The sequence below is a fragment of the Canis aureus genome, chromosome 17 (genome assembly GCF_053574225.1).
Source record: "Canis aureus isolate CA01 chromosome 17, VMU_Caureus_v.1.0, whole genome shotgun sequence".
NCBI classification, from domain to species: Eukaryota; Metazoa; Chordata; class Mammalia; order Carnivora; family Canidae; genus Canis; species Canis aureus.
Genome location: NC_135627.1, coordinates 7,477,577 through 7,502,924, shown reverse-complemented (window position 1 = coordinate 7,502,924; position 25,348 = coordinate 7,477,577). Strand labels below are relative to the sequence as shown.

General features: G+C 36.9%; 1 protein-coding gene across 14 annotated transcripts in view; it reads left to right on the top strand.

The window, feature by feature from the left end:
* Nucleotides 1–25,139, top strand: part of LOC144287740 (uncharacterized) — a 60,337-nt gene extending 35,198 nt beyond the window's left edge. For 12 of the 14 annotated variants that reach the window (XM_077855010.1, XM_077855009.1, XM_077854999.1 and 9 more), the window contains one exon: nucleotides 15,339–15,935. In XM_077855010.1, coding sequence (XP_077711136.1) covers nucleotides 15,339–15,348 — 10 coding nt within the window. In that variant the 3' untranslated portion in view covers nucleotides 15,349–15,935. Of the gene's footprint in view, nucleotides 1–12,746; nucleotides 13,946–15,338; nucleotides 15,936–24,873 lie in introns of those variants that run through there. The other 2 variants (XM_077854997.1, XM_077854998.1) reach the window with 2 other exon arrangements.
* The last annotated feature ends 209 nt before the right edge of the window (nucleotides 25,140–25,348 follow it).

Genomic DNA, 25,348 nt, shown 5'->3' with positions numbered 1-25,348 from the left:
CAGCACTTATGGTGGTATACTGGCACCATTTATCCTATCCTAAATTAAGATTATTTAGGATGACCAGCATGGTGCCTGACACATTAAAAATGTCCAGTAATTTCATTTCAATGATTAAATCTTCAAAAAATATATATAAACTATCTTATTTCTGAAATTGATTCCAATACAAACGATTTATGATATCATGTAGGTTTTGATGCTAAAAAGCGTCCCCTATCACCATCTATGTGTTTACTCCCCAAAGAGGCAAAATAAGAGAGTTATCAGAGTACCTGAGTAGAAAGACATCTTTATGTAGGACAAAAAAAGAAAACCCCAGGTTAAAACAAACCTGATGGAAATAATGAAGGAGGATTTTGCTTACTTTATTTTTTTTTTTACTTTTGAGGTGACTCATTACCTTGGGGAGTAACTATATCCCAAAATAACTCAGGAAGCCAAATAGCCTCTTATTTTTTGAGATCTTTATTATTTGAGGTCAAGAGCAGTTATGTAATTCCTGGAGCAGTGAGCAGACAGTGGAGAAAGCAGAGCGTTTGTAGAGAGAAAGCATTTTAAGCCAGTGTTTTCACATATTAGCTATAAGAATAATGGTACATCAGTCTCCCCAAGACTGCGGGTAGGGTACTTGTAGACTCAGTTTGGCTTTATTTTGTTTTGTATTTGCTTGTTTACTGTAATTATGATGAAATACTTCTCATAGCATCACTTTGAGAATTATATTCTTTTTTAAAGCACTTTTGAAATGGAAAATGCAAAACAGAGGTTAGTTATAATTAGTAGTAGTAAGTACAATGCGACCCTGGAGTTCAAAAGAGAATATTGCTAAGTCTGCTTTCTGCTAGGCTGACATTCACCAATGCTCTCAAGTACCATAGAAAGCATTTGTGTGTTCGTAGAAATTCAGCCTTGAGAATACCCCTCAACTCGTCCATGAGCAGAGGACGAGCTGCCTTTTTCTTCTGATATGAAGGATGCAGAGAATCTACCAGAAAAAGAGTGAAAAGAAAAGAAAGCAAAAGAAAACAAAATCCAAAAGTGCTGATGATCAGAGTAAAGACTGGTACAGTGCAGCATCATAATTACTTAGAATAAATATGACTACCCTGCATTAAGGGCTTACTATCTGCTTCTCTCTATAATTAGTGTCTTAAATGTATTATCTGAATTAATACTGACAAACCCCGTGAAATCAGTATCTTTGCTTCCACTTCTTCCAGACTTGGAAAACAAGTTTTCCCATTTAGTTAGCAGATGTGCCCATACCAGTAAAAGCAACTTCATTCACGCAGCTGCTCCAGTTTAACGATATGGAGTCAACCTTGACTCTTTTATCAGTTGTTTTAAATAAACAGAACTGAGTAAGATTAGTGTAAGCACTGTCTTCAAAATACATCTTCAATCAACTCCCTTCTAGTTCTCCCAGAACTATCACTTGTGTCCCAACCATTGACATCTCTTGCAGGGTTAGAAGAGCCTCCCAACTAGTCCTACTGCTTATTTATACCATTGTTCCTAAACAGCAACCATAGGACCTTTTCAAATGAGTCTAGTCTTGAAGTCTCTTAACTTCATAGCACACTAAGGATAAAATGCCAATTTTTGTTCTATCCTCTGAGGGTTTGAAGGACCAGCTCCTCACTCACTCTCATACTCACCCTTTACTCACCCCCATCCACTCAGTGCACTGATTTCCTTGCTCTCTGGGCTGGAGGAGCACAATGTGACCTCAGGAACATGGCCTGTGCAATCTCCCTTACCTAGAACGCTATTATCTCAGATAAATCCTATATTTCATTCAACAATTTGTCTTGTTTGTTCTTTAAAAGTCATTCTGGTGGGCAGCCCGGGTGGCTCAGTGGTTTAGCGCCACCTTCAACCCAGGGCCTGATCCTGGACACCCAGGATAGAGTCCCATGTCAAGGTCCCTGTATGGAGCCTGCTTCTCCCTCTGCCTGTGTCTCTGCCTCTCTCTAGCTCTCTCTCTGTGTCTCTCATGAATAAATAAATAAAATCTTTAAAAAAAAGTCATTCTGGCTCAATCGGTAGAGCATGTGACTCTTGATCTCAAGGTCATGAATTCAAGCTCCACGTTGGGCATATATATAGCTTACTTAAAAAAAAAAAAAAAACATGGGGATCCCTGGGTGGCTCAGCAGTTTGGCGCCTGCCTTTAGCCCAGGGCCCGATCCTGGAGTCCAGGAATCGAGTCCCATGTCGGGCTCCTGGCATGGAGACTGCTTCTCCCTCCTCCTGTGTCTCTGCACCCCCCCCCCACCGTCTATCATAAATAAATAAAAATCTTTAAAAAAACAAATGAAAATAAAACAAAACAAAAAAATACAAACAAAAAGGCATTCAAGCAGACCTGAGCATCCTATAGAAAACAGAAAATATTCCATCATTTTTTCTCTTTGTTCTTTTTTTTAAAATCTTAATATTTTTACAAGTGGTGGTGATATATTAAAAATTAATGTATTACATTCTTTATTCTTTCTTTTCCACACAAGCTTGTAAATACTATGAGAACAAAGAATTCATTTGTTTTCTTTATGGCTGTTTTCTGCACCTTGAAGAGTGCCTGTCTCATAGTAGGCACTTGGAAAACATTTATTGAATAAAAAATAGTAGAAAATCTGGGTATTCAGACTTGGGTCATTTTTGCTCCAATGCTCTTGTTCATAACCATTTTTTTTGCATACTGCATCTAATAGGTATATAAATCTAAATAAAATAAATTCAATACAGATATTCTCACAACTAAGGCAGCATGTACCGTCTGCTAGTATATGGGTGTTGCTGTGCTACAATTTCCATTTATATATTCATCCAATTAATTACATGACAACTTGAATAAATGGAGACAGCCAGCTGTCTCATAACTTTCAGGCCTTCCTGGCATTGATACTGAAAGCTAAGTTATGCCGATTGTGCCTCTATCAATGTACAGTTTGAAAAAATAATTTGTTTTTAGTTTTTCAGTTACAGGGTATTTATTTATGCAATTTACTAACCTCATTAAAGGTTTTTAAAAAATATTATCAATATAAAATAATTAAAATGAAGTTTTTGTATTTTTAAAAATATTTTACTTGTTTATTCATGAGAGAGAAAGAGAGAAAGAGAGAGAGAGAGGGGCAGAGACATAGGCAGAGGGAGAAGCAGGCTCCCTTCAGGGAATCTGATGTGGGACTCGATCCTGGATCCTGGGATCACACCCTGAGCCAAAAGCAGATGCTCAACCACTGAGCCACCCATGCATCCTAAGAGTTTTGTATTTCAGAAGAGATACAGAATAAATTTCCCACTTGAATTTTTTAAAAAGATTTACTTATTTGGTGGGATGGGGCAGAGAGAGAGAGAATCTCAAGCAGGCTCCATGTGCATCACAGAGCCCAACACAGGGCTTGAGCCCATGACCCTAAAATCATAACTCGAGCCAAAATCGAGAGTTGGTTGCTTAACCGACTGAACCACCCAGGTGCCCCTCAATTTGAATTTTTAAAAGAGCAATTAATAAACATTTTATTATAATACTAACATATTAAATGAACAATTGTGCAGAATTTTGTTGAATGCTACCAGATTGCTCTAGCATACTCTCCCATAAAATTCTTTTTTATGCATTATTTTTCCAGACAGCACAGTACTTTTCAGTTAATATATCCTCAATCAGTTTAACTAAAAGGACAGCCAGGGGCAGATGTGGGGTAAAGAAACACAGGACTGTGTATTTATCAATAAACCTGTATATATAGAGAGATAATTGATTTAAATAGCTACTATAGGATGTACTTCCCAAATCAATAGGGACCATGAAATCTTACTGTTAGCAATTGCTCGTTCTAATTCAAAAACACCATTTCCTTTGTCATTATTGATCTTGAGACCCATTATTTGGTTCAAGATTAGTAACTATATTTGAGAAAGCATCCTGGGTATAATGCCCTCTGACTCTAATGATGCAATTTTCCATAGGAAAAGTACTTTTTACCTCCCAAAGATAATCACAATGAAATCTGCAATGTGTACAGTATCTATACGAACACTGTTTACTAGGCAGACACCTGTTCCATTTAGAAACAGGTTAGGTTCCAAAAGGCAGTTTATCTATTTCGCTGGTTTCTAAACAACATAAAACTAAAATGAGCATTGGGACACCTGGGTGGCTCAGCAGTTGAGCGTCTGCTTTCTGCTCAGGGCATGATCCTGCAGCCCTGGGATGGAATCCCACATCAAACTCCCTGCAGGGAGCCTGCTTCTCCCTCTGCCTATGTCTCTGCCTCTCTCTGTCTCTCAGAATAAATAAAAAAATCTTTAAAAAGTAAAAATAAAAGGAGCATAGACATGGGACCCCACATGCATGTCTTCAAAATAGCCAAAGTTTTCTATCCTTCAAAGTGTTGAAAACAATAATTCTCCTTTTGTATTTCTTCAGGCATCTTTATTCAATGTAGAATTTTGGCAGTTTTCTTTATATTGAGAAGGTACCTTTTTTTCCAGTAATATTTGCATTTTGGTAGATATGTCAGCACTGATGTTGTCCTTTCAAAATCTGAATGACCCTCATATAAAGTAAAATTATCTATGGTTCTTGAAGGAAAAGGAAAACAAAAGAAAAAAGAAGACAATCAAACACATGTTTTTACTATACATGGTATATGAGTTTTCAGTGAACCAGGAGCCTTTACTTAATATGAAGTAAACAAGCATCCAGCATCTATGCTATTTTTCTAGCATAGGTTAGAAGAAAGTTTTCTATTTTATCAACTGCATTTCCTTTTTTTTGCCGATAATTAATAATTCTACTACGACTATAATTCACATTATTTCACATTTTGCTCCTTAAAATACCTCAGAATTTGCACCAGGTATTAGTTTATACTATATACCTCACAGCTTCATTAATTTGTTTACTGCTTTTGATTTTCTTTATGTTCATTTCCAACATAACAATTTTTATGGAGTAATATCTACAAACTCAGACAACACATTTAGTTGTAAAGTGACTCTAGCAATATTTTAAACATACACACTGATGTGAGGAATTAGATTTGCCAGAGACAATATTCAAGAAAATTTAATTGCAGAACAATCAGACTTGTATAGTATTCAACCGTAGATTTTGATTATGTCCCTCTATCCTTAACATAACCAGTTGTATATAAAACAAAAACAGAAAAAGAGGTTTATCTGCTCTTTGATTTCCCAAACAAATGGCTTAACCAGTTATCATTGGTTTGATTGATGACCAGTTTTGAAGAATTATCAACTGTATCTTACGATTTAAGTCCCAACATATGTGTAAAAAATGAAAAGTTTGAGAAAGTTATGTTTTCCTTCTTTATGTTGCTGTGCTAACCATGTGTAAAATGAAAAATATTTGTGGAAAAAATTTCCTATAATAAGTAGAAAGTATATTTTATCCATGGATTTTCTATATTAAATCTTATTTTCAAATTGCTAGACTTATTAAAAGGCACATTTTACTAGTGTTGAAATTATATTAAAGCTGCTAATTGAATAATGTATGTTTCCTCTTTGAGTAATAATACTGTGTAGAAATTTTGATGCATTTCTCACACGAGTCCCATTTTTTCAGTGCCAGCTATTTAAGCCTATACCATTTAGTGCAATAAATCACCTCCTACTAGCATAAAATTATTCTGAATACATTTGCTGATACATCATTTAAAATGGCATTTTAATGGTAAGGATGGATTCATAATGAAATATGCATTATATTTGATGTTGAGGAAACAACCTCAAATAGGTCTCATCATCTTATGAATATAGTGTGTGTGTGACTTTCTCACAGACTATAAGAAATCACAAAGCAAACACGCTGTCTATTTCAGATAGAAAAGGTCACAGCTGAGCATTGATCAAATGACTCCCTATAGATGTACCAATGATAACTCTGTCTCTAATGCTTTAATATGGAAAATGAAGGAGGCTTGTCTATCTCTCCCTTCTGTCTTTGCAATTTATGCTTTGCACTTTGCAACCTTATTCCTAACAGTATCAGTTTTCACTTTGGAAGCTGTCCATCATAGTCCTTGAAAGGGTATATGGTAAGCACCCATTCTCCAGACTTCCTCCCACTGGGACTTCTTTTCCTTCACAATATGTCCTGTTCTTGGCCTCTCACGATAGGCTCAATTCTCCTCACAGAGGAAATTAAAAAAAAAAAAAAATTCGTTTTGTGTTTAGTTGAACCAAGTTTATGTTTTACATTGGTGATATCTAATGAAATAGCAGCCTCTGAAGACAGATCCCCGTCTGGTCTAATTATGATTGGAAACCAGACTGGTTAGTGAACATCATGACATTTGCTAGCCATATTCTGGGGTGATGCATTCACACACATATTTTAGTTCATAGGCTTAAGACAGCACTGGATGCCCTTCTTTGAGGCATCTCCTTCTGTATTTTGATAGATCTATACATGACTTGGACATATGGTCGCCTGGGATTACTTGTATTTTTCAGCTTCCTTATAACCAAACTGGCTTTGAGAATGTACTGGCTGATGGTACCATGTATACCATTTTTAGGCTGTGTTCTAAAGATAAGGAGTGGGGGCAGAGGGACATAGTATCTTGCTTTATTGAAAATATGTTACTTTCCCCCTTTACTTCTTCTGAAATTTGATTTTATATTACTATTCCCAATTCATTTTGTGGACCATTCCCAACCAAGTCTTAACAAGTATGAGGCTCTATTATATGCAGATAGCTTTTCTCAGTTCATACAAAATATCAAACTATTTATTGTTTATTTAACATTTATATCAGAACATTTACTATTTACTTACTATTATTTATTGATTTATTTATCCCAGTCAGACAACTGAGATGCTGCCTACCTTATTACCAGGAAATCCAAGATGTTTTTAGGTATTCTCTGTCCTTCACCTAACTTTCCTAAGAACTCTGGGTGTTATGGAATTCAAAAAAGTGTGTGTGCAAGAATAAGTACATGGATTTATGGAATCCAAATAAGTGTTATGGAATGTTATGGAATCTAAAAAGTGTGTGTGCAAGAATAAGTACATGGATTTATGGAATCCAAATAAGTGTTATGGAATGTTATGGAATCCAAAGAAGTGTGTGTGCAAGAATAAGTACATGGATTTCCACAGCCAGGTGGATATCCAGCTGTATGTGAATCAGTCTATCAGCCATTCTGGCCCTCTTACCCCTACCTTATGGCTGTGATTCCTAGGTGTGTTTGATCTTGATTCCTCAAGGTTAAGCTTCTTATAGGACAGGCTTCCCAGTGATTTGAAAATTGAACCATTAGTTCCATTGGCACCGTAGTCTCAGGGTACCCCCCATCTCCAAGGATACCAAGTCAGTGAAGCTGGTGAGTCTCCACTAAATCCAGGGACACTTAGAAGCAAAATTTCCCTTCCTCCCTCAGTGAATCACACCAGATGTTTAAGAAATTTAATTTTTAGGGATCCCTGGGTGGCGCAGCGGTTTGGCGCCTGCCTTTGGCCCAGGGCGCGATCCTGGAGACCCCGGATCGAATCCCACGTCAGGCTCCCGGTGCATGGAGCCTGCTTCTCCCTCTGCCTATGTCTCTGCCTCTCTCTCTCTCTATGTGACTATCATAAATAAATAAAATTAAAAAAAAAAAAAAAAAAAAAGAAATTTAATTTTTAATTCTTAAGATCCCAAGGTCCTATTACCCTCTTTCACTAGAAACCCTTCTAAGTTTACTTACCATGCAGGGGAGGCTGCTCTTATACACTATATGGAACCTACATTTTTGAGGGAGTAATTCAAGGGTGACTTACCTGCTAAGGGTAATTTGTAGGTACTTCCAAGGTGCCTCGATGTATGAATAATGGTGGGGTGGGTGGGTTATTGAGCAGACCTCAGTGTTTCCCCAGTGCTTTTCTGGCATGGTCACTGTTAAAGAAAAAATAATGAAGCAGGATAAATATCTTAGAGGAACATCATTCTGCAAAAACCAATTCACTCATAACAATGTCTCAAAGTAATAATAAATAATTTTCCAGTCTTAATTTTGATTTTTTTTGTAATATGTATTTCTAATCTATTTGGAAAATTATAATTTTGATGGATTTATGTTTCAGGGATGGGATTTTTTTTCCCCACAACAGGTTTACTAAACCCTAACTTAAAAAAATCCTTCCAAAGATTATATCCTTCTGGAGGCAAAATTAGTTACTTTAATATCCAAAGTCTATTTTGAGCTTCCTGTGGGTGTATATGCAAGGTTTCTAAAACAAGAACAACGTGAGATTTGCTCAAAGACCTGAGGGAGGGTTTCAGAAAAAGGAACCATATAATGAAGCCCTTACTTTATACCACAAGAATACTAATATTTTCACAGCTATATTTTTTATGATATGTTTTCATATATTTATCTTAAAAATTATAATAGTTGTTATGGGTTGAATTGTGTCCCATCAAAAGACATTGAAGTTCCAACCTCCAATATTCAGGATGGCCTTATTTGGAAATAGGTCTTTGATGATGAGCAATTAAGATGAGGTCCTCACCCAATGAGTCTAATGTCTTTATAAAAAGAGGAAATTTGGACACAAATATAGTCAGGCACACACAGAGAACACCATGCAAAGATGAAGGAAGGCAGAAATTTGGATGATGCTTATTCAAGCCACTGAACAGCCAAAGATTGTCAGGAAACCACCAAAAGCAAAAAGAAAGGTCTAGAACAGATTCTCCCTCAGAACTTAAGAAGGAATCAACCTTGCTGATGATGTAGGAATGAGTTAGGGGCAGAAGGGGCTAGGCATGGAAAGATAAGGGAAAGGCCCCAGAGTTAGGCTCCTACCCACCCCAAGAAAAAAAGAGCTAAATCTGACAGTAAAAACAGAAAAAAATAAGCCTAGTTCCCTAGCTCCAAAATGTTAGGGAGTATTCCCTTTAATGGCTATTAAGTCATCACAGAAATCCCAGATGTGGAGAAATGTTATGGAGGAGATATTAACCAGAGAAGAGGGAACACCTTGTTTGTGCTCATGATATTTACAAAGAAATATCTTGTTTGTTGCAAGTCCACCATGTTTGTTCTAAATATAGGCATGAAATTTATAAATCCACTCTGATATTGGCAGAAATTTACCAAGTTCCCTGGTCAATTTCCTATAAAAGACAGACCATAAAGCCCCCCAGTGGCATCCCTGTCGGACCCCTCTGGCTTTTGAGAGCTTTCTCTGTATCTCTGCTTAATACACTTCTATTTAAAGTGCTAGAGTGAGTTAAAGTGCTCACTCTCTGTTGTCTGCAAGGTTCATTCTTCATGAGACAAGAACCAAGCTTTCCCATATTACCAACCCTTATATTGGACTTGTGGCTTCCAGAATTGTGAGATAATAAATCTAAATAAATAAATCTAAAGATAAATAAATCTTGTGGCACTTTGTTGCATCAGCCCTCCAGAAACTAATACAACCATTCTGTATTTATTCTCTAAATTTGAATAAGGAAAGTTCCTTTAGTCTATGGCTACCTCTTAGTAACTGAATCTTTGATCAAATGTGAGCATTTCCCGATGTAGTTTTGTTCTGTACAAGATAGTTGCATTATTTTCCTTTCTTTAACCAATGGATATGTACATCTATATTTCATATTTTTCCAAGAGCACTGATTTTTCAAGGGGACAGAGGTTCAAGATAAATCAGTGTGATGTAAAGAAAATAACAAGCAAGCTATTTATACTCTTAAAATCTGTTAGATGCTGGAGTTTCAAAATTAGTATTTTTTCAGTTTAAGGTGTTAGACTTTATGAAGATAATTAAGAAAAAATGTTATTTTGCCATATTCCCTCAGTTATTTTTGAAATAATGTATTTTGTATAATTAGGTTTTACAAGTTTATTGTAGATGCAATATTTTAAAGCAACTAAAACACTAGATGCAGACATATTCTCCCGATAACCATGAATTGTGATTTCATTATAACTCTGCATTACTATGTATTGTTATTAAATATTAAGTGATCAATTAAGTGAATATGCTTAATACAAATCAAGATACAGCCAAGAAAAATATGCTGAAGAATTAATTTATCAGTTAATAATGCACTTATGCATTTCAGAATGCATAGGAATTACCCAATTAGCTTTTCCCTAAATGCTTGCGTTAACGTGAGTTTGACGTTTAACAAACCACTTTGTTGCAGTGTTTTTGATCTGTATTGTTTTAGTCTTCCAAATACATATATTAAGTCAAAAAGGAATATAGTTTCTAAAGTAACACCAGAAAGAAAAGGATTTAAATAGCCTACCAAGTAATATTTTAAAAATCTTTGATCAGACTGGCTCAATATCTCTATGTATCTCTATTTCAAAATTGTGTATAACTGTCAAGAAGGATAAGATTACATATCAGATATTGTCATACTTCTGCCCTCGCTGGTGATGAGATCTTATCAAGGTGAAGCTCTTCAATTTCTTTCTCTCTCTTTTATTGTAAGTGGGAGATGCATTACAAGCCTTTAGGCCATAAGAAATGTTTTATATTAAAAAAAAGAAGAAGAAGAAGAGAAAGAAAAAGGGGAAAAATAGTTTCTAGGTATTTTTTTCTGGACTCATCAAATTCCTTGTCCTTTTCTTTAAAATCAAACCGAAGCAACCTGACCAATGTATGCATAAAGGCATCAAGAAGGTAAGAAGCTTTCAATTTTTCAGGGTTGCTAAAATGCAACTGTCTAGCATAAGCCTCTTACATCTGATCATGGACTGAGTGGAAACGTGTCATCATCCTCCTGTATTGTGGCTTTGCATCGTGAAAGTAAATTTGATGATTTGTTTGAGATGATTCATTCATTCATGCTTATTTAGAAGGATGAGAGTATTTGAACAATCAGAGTCCCATAGAACAGTTTGCTGTAAATAATGTGCTGTACTGGGGCTCCTTGGACAGAGTGCTTTGTATATAATTTTTTAGTTGGCAGATAGTTCTTCATTCTACTATAGATCTCAGTTCACAGAGAAGGCCAAAAATTTGGATATCAAGCCTTCATGACTATGTTTCTAACCCCACCGATTTCTTTATATGAAGATAAACTTTTTTGGTTTCTTTGGAGGGATTCCCAGGATTGTGAAAGAACATCAAAAGGAGCTTTTATGTCAGGTTAAAAAGCTTACATTTAATTATGTGATTAATGAAAATCCATTCAAAGGATTTAAGCAGAGGAATGTCTGGTCAGATGAGGGTATCAGGTCCTTCTGGTGGCACCCTGAATGAAAGAATACAGCAGGGTACCCTAACTCAAATGACTGAAAAGAAAGTTACAAAATTATTCCTCTATTTTATAGTAATAGTATGATTATGCTGACCCAGATTTGAATTTTTTAAGTTTTTTTTTTTTTTAACTTTCATTACTTCTCCTTCCCAAACGTGTTCTTCCTTCCTCTGTTCCTATTCATGTCTTACCTTTCATGGGGCCATACAAGTAAAAATGTCATTTGTATCTTGGATTCCATTCTCTCCTCTATTTCTTATTCCTAACACATTTCCAGTTCCTCTGCCTGAAACCTACTCTTTCTTGGTCTATAGTAATAGACTGCAAATGTGTAAAATCTCTGCCAAGTGTTCCCAACTCAAAGTCACTTCTAACATTATCGCCAAGACATCTTTTTTGTTGCCATTCTCTACCTCATCCCATTTCCTTACATGAGAAACTTTTTTAAAGTCCTATAGGTCCATTCTCTACCTGTCAACAATATTCTGTTTAATGGATCCGGGTATTGTGCTCTCCGGTCTAATTGCATCAGATCTCAAACTTTCCAGAGCATGTCATGGTACTCTTTACATCACCATGCCTTCCTCATACCATTTCTTCTAGTTAGCCTACCCTTTTCTTCTTCCACCTCGTAAAATGATTCTACACTGGGAAACTCAAAAGACCTCTTTCACAGGAAACCTTCTGGTCCTTTCCATTAAGCACCAAGCAGAATAATAGGATGAATATGTGATGTTACATGGCAAAGGAGAATTAAAGTTATAGGTGAAATTAAGGTTGCTAATCAGTTGACCTTGAGATTGGGAAATTGTCCTAGATTATCTGGGTGGGGCCAATGGTCTCACAGGGTCTTTGTAAGTTGAAAATACAGGCAGGAGAAGGAACAGGAATGAGATGGAAGCATGAGAAAATCTTGGTCCAAAGCTGCTGGCTTTTGAGATGGAGGAATGAGGCCATGAGAAAAGGACTATGAGAACTCTGAAAGATGGGTAAGGCAAGACATGGATTCTCTCCCAGAACATCCAATCAGAATGCAGACTTTTGATTTTAGCCAAATGAGACTACTATCATAATTCTGACCTCCAAAACCAGAACATAATGCATTTGTGTTCTTTAAGTCACTAAGTTTGTCGTGATTTCCTAGAGCACACTATTACACAGTAGGATTAACATGTCCCTCTTTAAGGTGAGGAAAACTATGCACACAGAAAGCACGAAATATGCTGATCTCTTTCGTAGGTGCTTTCCCTCATTTCATCTTTGCGACCCAGTGATATAGATGCTGTTATTCTTACTTTAGAGATGAGAAAAGTACTGCTTGGAAAGGTTTGGTACTTTATCATTCTCATAAAAGTTGATGATAGAGCCAGTGCTGGAGATGCATGAGAGATGAACACCAATCTGGGTTGATCTGATTCTGACACCATTTCCTCCATACCATGCTGCCTCCTGATCATATTTCTGTATTGTTTGTTTGTTTGTTTGTCTCATTTACAGTCTCTTGTTCAGTGATCAAAACTACTGAGGGGATCTTCTTAAGATCACACAGCTGGCTGTTCAGACTCTGCACACCATGTTCCCACTGTGCTGTCACCAGCATCTAAAACACTGGCTTGATAGCTGTGCACAGCTGCTTCACTTTGGCAGAGGTACATAGGGAAATACAAAGCACAGATCTGTTTCACATCATCATTGATGGAAAATGGTTGAAAAAAAAAAAAACCATTGGCATTAATTCTCACTTCTCCATCATAAAGCAATAGCTGGACTTTGAAAATTTTTTAAAGCAGGCAAACTAATGTAATGGCTGCCCAAGTTTATTCTACTGGCTATGAAGCATTTTTGCACAGCTGCTAAAACATTTTGGCAATATGCAACTGTGTGTCTTTCCTTTAGGTATAATGTATCACAGATGCATCTGAAGGTATTATCTGTTTTCTCTAGCAACCATTTCTCTATCCTCACTCCCACCTACTTTTTGAAAGGAGGCAGAGATTGATGACAATTTGATAATATTAGTATAAAATAAAGAACATCAAGATGGGTTAATTATTCTATTCCCACTTTCCTATCCATAACATTCTTCCACTCATCTTTTTCAACATTCTTCAGTTCTGTGGATTATTCATTAGAATCACATTAGAATGTGATTTTATTCAACTGAATTCAATTCTATTTCTATTCAATTGAAAATATTAATTTGTTAGTGCCATCTAGCAAAGAGAGGTAATAGATATCATTAATGTTAATAGAAAAGGAAAAAGATAGTGAAGTTTTGAGAAAACTTTGTTCCTTTTGGAGATACAGGACTTGGAGAAAGTATTGTATTTTCAAGAATGAAAGAAAGACATGTGGAAAGGAAATTTCATAATCCCGAATGAGTTAAAGTGCTGAAAAATGTCATGGTTAGAAAATGGAAACTTGGAACTGTGGATTCCAACAGGTATATGCTCTCCCTAGCTCAATGTCAGTGTGCCATTACATTATCCAAGATCTTAAGCCATGCTTCCCCTTACAAGTTGTACCAGAAGCTTTTCTGCAGATTATATAGAAGTATCAGGATTGATGGGCAGTGACTTCATGGGATGGCCATGTGCATAAAGAATAAATAACCATTTCACGTTTTGATTATTGACTAGAAACAAAGTTTTATGATGAGTTCTCAAGATGAGAGAAAATGAAATTATGAAAAATTGGAGGTGAATGGCACTCTACCTAAATCTAACAGATTGATTTTGAGCCCCAATAGAGAGATGATGAGCACCAATGCTTGAAGATACTGTATACTTGAGATTATTTGTAGAACTCTGAGATAAACAGTGATATTTAAAGTATCAAGTTTATGTGTGTTTTCAATTGAGGTAATAAAGAATGTCTTTTCCTTTCACTTCTTCCTCAACTTTTTTTTCAATACTTAAAAGTTTGAGTAGCAGTGGGATCTACAGAATTGAGGGGGAAATTATTCTTCTTGTATTCACACAAAACACAACACCATCAGGTTCCTCTGAGGCTGAAAAATATTTTGTGGGAAACAGAACCCTTAGCGTGGACCTTGTTGCCCTCACAAGGAGCTCCATGAGCTTGGCATCCATGTGTCATGCTGCTTTCTGGCCAGGAAACACTGAAATGGAAGGTGGAGGTGGTGGCTGTGGCTGACATGCCTTCAGGATGGCAGAGGAGAAAGCTCTTGTTGATAGCTGGAGGGTAAAGTCCAAATGTATGGTAAAAGTCAAATTGCATCAAACCAGCTCTTAGGGAATTCAGCCTTGGAATGCTACCAAAATATGTTAAAATACTATCCAACTTAATTCTATAGTAATTTATACAGTTTTGTTTTTGCTACAAATAACGAGATTCTTACTGGTCTCATTCCTAAATAATAAAGAATAAATGAAGAAGAAGAAGAAAAAAAAAAAAACCTAGTGATACATGAGAGTTTCTTGTAACATATATGTATCTGCATCAATAAAACACAAGGAAAAGTCCACTGGTATTGTCTTTAGATGGAAGAGACCTGTAAGTTGCCACAAAATCCATGTTGGGGAATTAACTAGAAATTTCAAAACTGTGTTATGTTGAACACTTTCAATGTGCCAGGGGATATCTACATTTGTTACAGGTAGGTATTAGGTCTTCTAACCCTACTTAAGAGAGGTGCTATTACTCACCCCAGTTTTTCCATGGCAAGACAATGAAATAATGATAAATAAAAAACTTGCATAAAACCCAACATTTGATAAGTTGTAAGGCTGGGATTTAACTAAACCAGCCTGGGTCTTAAAGTTACTAATTTGCTGCTTCTAAAAATCTTTGGCTGAAGGTAAGAGGTAAAACAAAATCTATGAGATGGATAACAGTAGTCATACTTGGATTTTTTTTTTATGAATGCTTACATATACACAGTAACTAAAATGATTATCAAGCTCTGAAAATATTTTTTGCTATCAAAATATGTGTGTAAATTTTTGAATATAGGTACTCCAAAAAAGGGAAAGGAATGTAACAGATCCCATGTAGCTTTTAGTTAATTTCAATAATTATGGAATTATGGCCAATATTGTTTCAATTCTATGTACTTCCCACCCCCAGATCATTTTGAAGCAATTCCCAGACATCTGATCATATTTGAAGATGTAGTTAAGGGAAAGTTCCTACAGAGATCCAGGTGTGAGATATTTGGAAGTAAGAAGAGACACTTGTTGGCAGACACTGTAAAGAGAAAAATAAGGGGAGGATCAGGACACCCAGGGGATCCAGAGGCTTGCAGAGCGGAGGGCATCTGGCAAAGTGGAAAATGATTGTAGTCAAGGGAGTCTGCTGGAGACTGTATGAACAGAAGCAGCTGGAAGTGACCATGTGAAGTCCAGTCACTCAGTGTTGACAGAAGCAGTGTTAATGCCCCAACAACAAAGAAGACAGGGATCAATTCAACAAATGACTTGGACTCACAAGGCCACTAAGCTTCATTCCTGGTAAACATAATCTTCTTATCCAAGGGTAGTTTTTCCTCTGTGAATCGTCAGACCAGCGGAGAGCCCCATGCGAAGGATGAGCTGAACTGTAACTAACTTCAGAAACGGAAGCTGGCTAATGTTTAATAGCACACTGAGATATGTGCACACCTTGCAGAGTTGTCATTTTTCCTTAGTGCTGCTTGCACTGGTAGAAATAAAGGTGGTAATCGTTCTCCCTAAGATTCCTTCTGACGCTTAGAACAAAATGAACTTAAGCGCACAGAAAGGTTTCACCTTATACTGTTTCTGACACAAATTTGAGTGTTATATAGTAGGAAGTGTTTGACACTGTAATTTAAAATGACAAAGGGAAGTGAGCTGTGAGATCCACCTGAATGTGATATTCCCCTTGGATGTTATGGTCCCAATATCATTGTCTGAAACTGTCACATTGTGTGAGGCGCTAAATGGTGATTAAGGTGGGGCAAACATTTTCACAGAAGGTTAAGTACATAGAGTTCTGGGAATAGGGACCATGTTTAAACTAAGCCTTGGAAAACTGTCTATTGATCTATCTATCTAGACATCTATTGTTCCCAGCTTATTGAGTATACCAGAACATATGGATGGAGAAACCTGTTTCAGGTTTCACTGCATTTAAGCAAGAAGGATAAATACTATATACATTTTTGAGAATTTAAGTTTGATGTCTGGATGTTGTCTTCAGCCTAGAACATATTTTCTAAATTAAGGAGAACATGGCCATTTTCCGTGTCAAAGAAATAATGAAAATGATACAAAAGAAAACGGATTTAAAAAAATTAGGAATTGCAACTATTGACTTTAAATAGGATTAAAAAGTTAAATGATAAGATGTTAAAACACGAGAAAGCCCAGGTGGCTCAGTCAGTTAGGTTCAGGTCATGATCTTGGGGTCCTGGGATCAAGCCCCATATCAGGCTCCCTGCTCAGGGGGTGCTCTGCTTCTCCCTCTGCTGCACCTCCTGCTTGTGCTTTCTCTGTCAAATAAATAAATAAAATCTTAAAAAAATAGGATATTAAAACATGCTAAAAATGTGGATATTTATAATGGCAACATAATAATACAGATCATCGTTACAGTACTTTGGTTAGAAACTGCCATATTTTTTTCATGCCAAACTAACTCCAAAATAAAACCAGTTTAAGTTCAATACAAATTTTGTAAAGGGAAAGGAAAAAAAAGCCAACATAAAGGTGCCATCTTAACTAAGGAAAATATTTCTGTAAAATACTTTAGAGAAATGGTGCTGTATATTCAAATCCAAAATATATATTTTTAATTTTTTAGGAAACACAAACATGATAAAATAAGACATTTGAATTTTACAATTTTTAATAGGTAAGGTTGAACAGAATGCCGTTTGTGATTAATTGGTGATGATGGTGATGATGGTGGTAATGGTGGTGGTGGTGGTTGACTCAATCTGATTTGGAAAGGTGTACACTATTTAACATGTATAGAAATACATGTATTTTATTACAGCTGTCTTGAAACTCCAGATCTTGTGGTTTATTTATTAATTAATAAATTAAATTGATCTATACAATTAGTACATGTGAATGGATTAAACTTATTTGATTGGTTTAAAAATTCAGGTAATGTTATATAGTAGGATTGCTTCTACCGAGTATTATTAACCTTCTTGGGGAAAACATCTTATCGCTGAACTGAGCACTATAAAAATATGGCACAGTGGGAATAGATCATCTCATACTGTTCGAAGAAGACTGGGTTCATTATCCATGCTACAAATACAAGGGAAATGTCTTTGAAATGTAAGCTGCACATTGGTTTGTTTTTAGTTGTGATCTCACATAAGTTACTATGTGATCTTTGGGAATATTCCTGATGCAAAATGCAGTGCTTGCTTTTGAAAGGCACTGCTGGGGCCAAGATAGGTGAATTTTCATGTAAATACCTAGGGAGTTCTGAAACTTACATTAACAAGTGGAAATGCTTTAGAACTCTCTAAGCCTAAAGAGATTGCTACTAATTGGAAAGTCGAATGTACATTAGGTTGAATTATTCTCGGTACAAAATAATAGTTCTAATTTAATAATCCCATATTGTGTAATAAAGCACATCAACATCATGATCCAAATTTATCTTATCCTTCTAAAACATGTTTAGTGTGTGAGTTACAAAGAACAAAATATAGAGAAAATAAATATTTGATTTACTGGTAATTTTCTTATAATTATTTCATTTTGTCCTTTGATAGATTCCATGTGAAAATAGTTCAAGATTTGTACACTATTGAAAACTTTTTTTTAATTTATTTTTTATTGGTGTTCAATTTACTAACATACAGAATAACCCCCCGTGCCCGTCACCCATTCACTCCCACCCCCCGCCCTTCTCCCCTTCTACCACCCCTAGTTCGTTTCCCAGAGTTAGCAGTCTTTACGTTCTGTCTCCCTTTCTGATATTTCCCACACATTTCTTCTCCCTTCCCTTATTTTCCCTTTCACTATTATTTATATTCCCCAAATGAATGAGAACATATATTGTTTGTCCTTCTCCGACTGACTTACTTCACTCAGCATAATACCCTCCAGTTCCATCCACGTTGAAGCAAATGGTGGGTATTTGTCATTTCTAATAGCTGAGTAATATTCCATTGTATACATAAACCACATCTTTATCCATTCATCTTTCGTTGGACACCGAGGCTCCTTCCACAGTTTGGCTATCGTGGCCCTTGCTGCTATAAACATCGGGGTGCTGGTGTCCCGGCGTTTCATTGCATGTGTATCTTTGGGGTAAATCCCCAGCAGTGCAATTGCTGGGTGGTAGGGCAGGTATATTTTTAACTGTTTGAGGAACCTCCACACAGTTTTCCAGAGTGGCTGCACCAGTTCACATTCCCACCAACAGTTTATGAGGGTTCCCTTTTCTCCGCATCCTCTCCAACATTTGTTGTTTCCTGTCTTGTTAATTTTCCCCATTCTCACTGGTGTGAGGTGGTATCTCATTGTGGTTTTGATTTGTATTTCCCTGATGGCAAGTGATGCAGAGCATTTTCTCATATGCATGTTGGCCATGTCTATGTCTTCCTCTGTGAGATTTCTGTTCATGTCTTTTGCCCATTTCATGATTGGATTGTTTGTTTCTTTGCTGTTGAGTTTGATAAGTTCTTTATAGATCTTGGAAACTAGCCCTTTATCTGATATGTCATTTGCAAATATCTTCTCCCATTCTGTAGGTTGTCTTTGAGTTTTGTTGACTGTATCCTTTGCTGTGCAAAAGCTTCTTATCTTGATGAAGTCCCAATAGTTCATTTTTGCTTTTGTTTCTTTTGCCTTCGTGGATGTATCTTGCAAGAAGTTACTGTGGCCGAGTTCAAAAAGGGTGTTGCCTGTGTTCTTCTCTAGGATTTTGACGGAATCTTGTCTCACATTTAGATCTTTCATCCATTTTGAGTTTATCTTTGTGTATGGTGAAAGAGAGTGGTCTAGTTTCATTCTTCTGCATGTGGATGTCCGATTTTCCCAGCACCATTTATTGAAGAGACTGTCTTTCTTCCAATGGATAGTCTTTCCTCCTTTATCGAATATTAGTTGACCATAAAGTTCAGGGTCCACTTCTGGATTCTCTATTCTGTTCCACTGATCTATGTGTCTGTTTTTGTGCCAGTACCACACTGTCTTGATGACCACAGCTTTGTAGTACAACCTGAAATCTGGCATTGTGATGCCCCCAGATATGGTTTTCTTTTTTAAAATTCCCCTGGCTATTCGGGGTCTTTTCTGATTCCACACAAATCTTAAAATAATTTGTTCTAACTCTCTGAAGAAAGTCCATGGTATTTTGATAGGGATTGCATTAAACGTGTAAATTGCCCTGGGTAACATTGACATTTTCACAATATTAATTCTGCCAATCCATGAGCATGGAATATTTTTCCATCTCTTTGTGTCTTCCTCAATTTCTTTCAGAAGTGTTCTATAGTTTTGAGGGTATAGATCCTTTACATCTTTGGTGAGGTTTATTCCTAGGTATCTTATGCTTTTGGGTGCAATTGTAAATGGGATTGACTCCTTAATCTCTCTTTCTTCAGTCTCATTGTTAGTGTATAGAAATGCCATTGATTTCTGGGCATTGATTTTGTATCCTGACACGCTACCGAATTGCTGTATGAGTTCTAGCAATCTTGGGGTGGAGACTTTTGGGTTTTCTATGTAGAGTATCATGTCATTGGCGAAGAGGGAGAGTTTGACTTCTTCTTTGCCAATTTGAATGCCTTTAATGTCTTTTTGTTGTCTGATTGCTGAGGCTAGGACTTCCAGTACTATGTTGAACAACAGTGGTGAGAGTGGACATCCCTGTCTCGTTCCTGATCTTAGGGGAAAGGCTCCCAGTGCTTCCCCATTGAGAATGATATTTGCTGTGGGCTTTTCATAGATGGCTTTTAAGATGTCGAGGAATGTTCCCTCTATCCCTACACTCTGAAGAGTTTTGATCAGGAATGGATGCTGTACTTTGTCAAATGGTTTCTCTGCATCTAATGAGAGGATCATATGGTTCTTGGTTTTTCTCTTGTTGATATGATGAATCACATTGATTGTTTTACGGGTGTTGAACCAGCCTTGTGTCCCAGGGATAAATCCTACTTGGTCATGGTGAATAATTTTCTTAATGTATTGTTGGATCCTATTGGCCAGTATCTTGTTGAGAATTTTTGCATCCATGTTCATCAGGGATATTGGTCTGTAATTCTCCTTTTTGGTGGGGTCTTTGTCTGGTTTTGGAATTAAGGTGATGCTGGCCTCATAGAACGAATTTGGAAGTACTCCATCTCTTTCGATCTTTCCAAACAGCTTTAGGAGAATAGGTATGGTTTCTTCTTTAAACGTTTGATAAAATTCCCCAGGGAAGCCATCTGGCCCTGGACTCTTGTGTCTTGGGAGGTGTTTGATGACTGCTTCAATTTCCTCCCTGGTTATTGGCCTGTTAAGGTTTTCTATTTCTTCCTGTTCCAGTTTTGGTAGTTTGTGGCTTTCCAGGAATGCGTCCATTTCTTCTAGATTGCCTAATTTATTGGCATATAGCTGTTCATAATATGTTTTTAAAATCGTTTGTATTTCCTTGGTGTTGGTAGTGATCTCTCCTTTCTCATTCATGATTTTATTAATTTGAGTCTTCTCTCTCTTCTTTTTAATAAGGCTGGCTAATGGTTTATCTCTTATTAATTCTTTCAAAGAACCAACTCCTGGTTCTGTTGATCTGTTCCACAGTTCTTCTGGTCTCGATTTCATTGAGTTCTGCTCGAATATTTATTAACTCCCTTCTTCTCTTGGGTGTAGGATCTATTTGCTGTTTTTTCTCTAGCTCCTTTATGTGTAAGGTTAGCTTTTGTATTTGAGTTCTTTCCAGTTTTTGAATGGATGCATTGTATTGCGATGTATTTCCCCCTTAGGACTGCTTTTGCTGTATCCCAAAGATTTTGGATGGTTGTATCTTCATTCTCATTAGTTTCCATGAATGTTTTTAATTCTTCCTTAATTTCCTGGTTGACCCTTTCATCTTTTAGCAGGATGGTCCTTAACCTCCACGTGTTTGAGGTCCTTCCAAACTTCTTGTTGTGATTTAGTTCTAATTTCAAGGCATTATGGTCTGAGAATATGCAGGGGACGATCCCAATCTTTTGGTATCGGTTCAGACCCGATTTGTGACCCAATATGTGGTCTATTCTGGAGAAAGTTCCATGTGCACTTGAGAAGAATGTGTATTCAGTTGAGTTTGGATGTAAAGTTCTGTAGATATCAGTGAAATCCATCTGGTCCAGTGTATCATTTAAAGCTCTCGTTTCTTTGGAGATGTTGTGCTTAGAAGACCTATCGAGTATAGAAAGAGCTAGATTGAAGTCACCAAGTATAAGTGTATTATTATCTAAGTATTTCTTCACTTTGGTTAATAATTGATTTATATATGTGGCAGCTCCCACATTCGGGGCATATATATTGAGGATTGTTAAGTCCTCTTGTTGAATAGATCCTTTAAGTATGATATAGTGTCCCTCTTCATCTCTCACTGCAGTCTTTGGGGTAAATTTTAGTTTATCTGATATAAAGATGGCTACTCCTGCTTTCTTTTGAGGACCATTCGAATGGTAAATGGTTCTCCAACCTTTTATTTTCAGGCTGTAGGTGTCCTTCTGTCTAAAATGAGTCTCTTGTAGACAGCAAATAGATGGGTCCTGCTTTTTTATCCAGTCTGAAACCCTGCGCCTTTTGATGGGGTCAATAAGCCCGTTCACATTCAGAGTTACTATTGAGAGATATGAATTTAGTGTCATCATGATAACTATTCAGTCCTTGTTTTTGTGGAATGTTCCACTGAACTTCTTCTTAAAGGGGAATTTTAAGAGTCCCCCTTAAAATTTCCTGCAGAGCTGGTTTGGAGGTCACATATTCTGTTAGTTGCTGCCTGTCTTGGAAGCTCTTTATCTCTCCTTCCATTTTGAATGAGAGCCTTGCTGGATAAAGTATTCTTGGTTGCATGTTCTTCTCATTTAGGACCCTGAATATATCCTGCCAGCCCTTTCTGGCCTGCCAGGTCTCTGTGGAGAGGTCTGCTGTTACCCTAATACTCCTCCCCATAAAAGTCAGGGATTTCTTGTCTCTTGCTGCTTTAAGGATCTTCTCTTTATCTTTGGAATTTGCAAGCTTCACTATTAAATGTCGAGGTGTTGAACGGTTTTTATTGATTTTAGGGGGGGATCTCTCTATTTCCTGGATCTGAATGCCTGTTTCCCTTCCCAGATTAGGAAAGTTTTCTGCTAGAATTTGTTCAAATACATATTCTGGCCCTCTGGCCCTTTCGGCACCCTCGGGAACACCAATTAAACGTAGGTTTTTCTTCCTCAGGCTGTCGTTTATTTCCCTTATTCTATCTTCATGGTCTTTTAATTGTTTGTCTCTTTTTTCCTCAGTTTCCCTCTTTGCTATCAACTTGTCTTCTAGGTCACTCACTCGTTCTTCCACCTCGTTAACCCTCGTCGTTAGGACTTCTAGTTTGGATTGCATCTCATTCAATTGATTTTTAATTTCTGCCTGATTAGCTCTAAATTCTGCAGTCATGAAGTCTCTTGAGTTCTTTATGCTTTTTTCTAGAGCCACCAGTAGCTGTATAATAGTGCTTCTGAATTGGCTTTCTGACATTGAATTGTAATCCAGATTTTGTAACTCTGTGGGAGAGACGACTGTTTCTGATTCTTTCTTTTGAGGTGAGGTTTTCCTTCTAGTCATTTTGCTCAGTGCAGAGTGGCCAAAAGCATGTTGTACTTGTTAGAAGCACGAACTCTTCTCACTGTTGCATTCCAGGTGTTCTCTCTTTAATTCTCAGGCCGAATTCATAGATTTTCAGGATAATTTGAAGGTTTTCTAGGTAATTTGGTGGAGACAGGTGATTTGGAGACCCTACTCTTCCGCCATCTTGCCCCTCCCTCTATTGAAAACTTTTGATGTCAGGACTTTCATGCATAAAATATTTTCATCAAAAATCTTTTTTTATCCCTCTCGTTCATATCACCAGTCAATGACAAGCAGCTGATAGACCAGGTTCATCCATTCACATGGGTGGTGATTTGCAGTCTAGTGGTTTCTAAATCTACTCACCCATGTGCTTTAAAATTGTATGTTCTGTGAAGTTATTAAGAGTAGTAATAAAGAAACAAATTCAATTAACTTTGATGTCTTACTTTTTTTTTTTTTTTTTTTTAATGGGTAGTAGTGATTTGGAGCTTGTCAACATCTCGAGCAGTAATGCAATCTGTCTTCTCCAGACGTGGAAGTCTTGAGTAACTGGAAGAGATAGCCATGATTTGAGAGTTTCTCCCCCAAGCTCCTAATTGTACCATATACCAACCATGCCCCCCATTTTCTCTTACTTCTTTAACACATGTATAAAAGAAGAAGAAGAAAAGACTTCCAACATGGATGAAATGAAAGTTTGTTCACGATTCAATAGAACAAAGTTCTTCTGGGGCTGAATTCAGTACAAGACAGATTCGCCTCAAAGTCAGTTCAAAGAATCTTATTGAAATTACCAGAAAGACATAATTATAGGATTGTCACGTGGTCTAAACCTTGAGGCCAATTTCATAGTGAAGACTCCATTGAAATATGAAGTCTGATGTAAAACTTACTTTTTCAAGAGCAATTTCATTATTCTATTGGCATAGAGAAGGCTTTTTTAGCTATTATATTATTTTACCTCAATTAGCAAAAGTGACCTTTTTATCATAATGAAGATCGCTAATATGAATACTTTATTAAATCATGGGATACATGAACACCATAAATTCATATCATTTTTATATATCTAATTGGAAAGATAATAAGAGTATAGTTCAATAAAATATATTTTAATATTTTAAAAATGTTTTTCTTTCTCTTGGATTGTTACACGGCTGGAAGAACAACTAGTTTTTTGGGAGACTGAGAGAAGACAATATCATTAAGCCACTTCTATAATCACCATGAAGTAGTGTAGGGCCTTTTCAATGGTGGGTCTCTGTCTTTAGTACAGATACAATCTTAACATATCCCCAGTTTCCTTGAAGAAGAGTCATGGAATTCTACAGCTAACCCCAAACCCCAGAAAATGTTACCTGTTAATATGTCATCCTATGGCAAAGTAAGAAACGGCATCTAGGAAAAGAATCATTTTATAAAACAGTGTTTGTCTCAATGCCTGATTTACAAAGCATAACACCTTTGTACTATCTAAAAGCACTAGGCCTGGCAGTTTGGTCTTTTCATGGCATTTCCTTTCTTGTCAATAGTAATTGATTTCAAATATATGCAATAGGTCAAGAGGTAAGCAGGTATGAGGAATCAGACACATGGACACAGACACAGAGTCAGACACAGAGTCCTCTGTTTTAAGTTAGGAAAGATACCTTCTCAGATTCAGTGTCTGAATTATCACATCTTCCTTTGTTGGCTCAATCTTTCCTATTTACCTTACAGTAGCCTGGCTCATGCCCAAGCCCACTCAGACATTGCTCAGGGGTAAGGATTCCTTCTCGTGTTGCCCTTGGCTCTCCCTGTTTCAGAAGCATGTAGAAGATGGAGCTACAGGAGCAGAAGGTACCCAAAGCCTTTTTCCTTCTCCTTTCCAGCCATACACCTGCCCTCAAAGTCCAGTGAGGCAAGAGAGGGAACAACGTTGTTCTTCTACATCTCCTGTAAACAGTTGGTTGCCTTCAAGGAGATCCCAGGACATTAAAAAATGAAAAGTGTTGGGATGCCTGGGTGGCTCAGTGGTTGAGTGTCTGGCTCAGGGTGTGATCCTGGAGTCCCAGGATCATGTCCCACATTGGGCTTCCAGTATAGAGCCTGCTTCTCCCTCTGCCTGTGCCTCTGCCTCTCTGTCTCTCTCTCTCTTTCTCTCATGAATAAATAAATAAAATCTTAAAAAAAAAAAAAGAAAAGTGTTTCTCCATCTTACTTATTTTCACCAAGAACAGAATAAAATTACTCTCTGGGCATTGGATTCATATTGCTTTCACATAATCATGTATGGGCTCCCTAAATACAAATTTGATTCATAAAGACATTGAAACTTGAAACAATAAATATGAAGGTCTTGCGGAA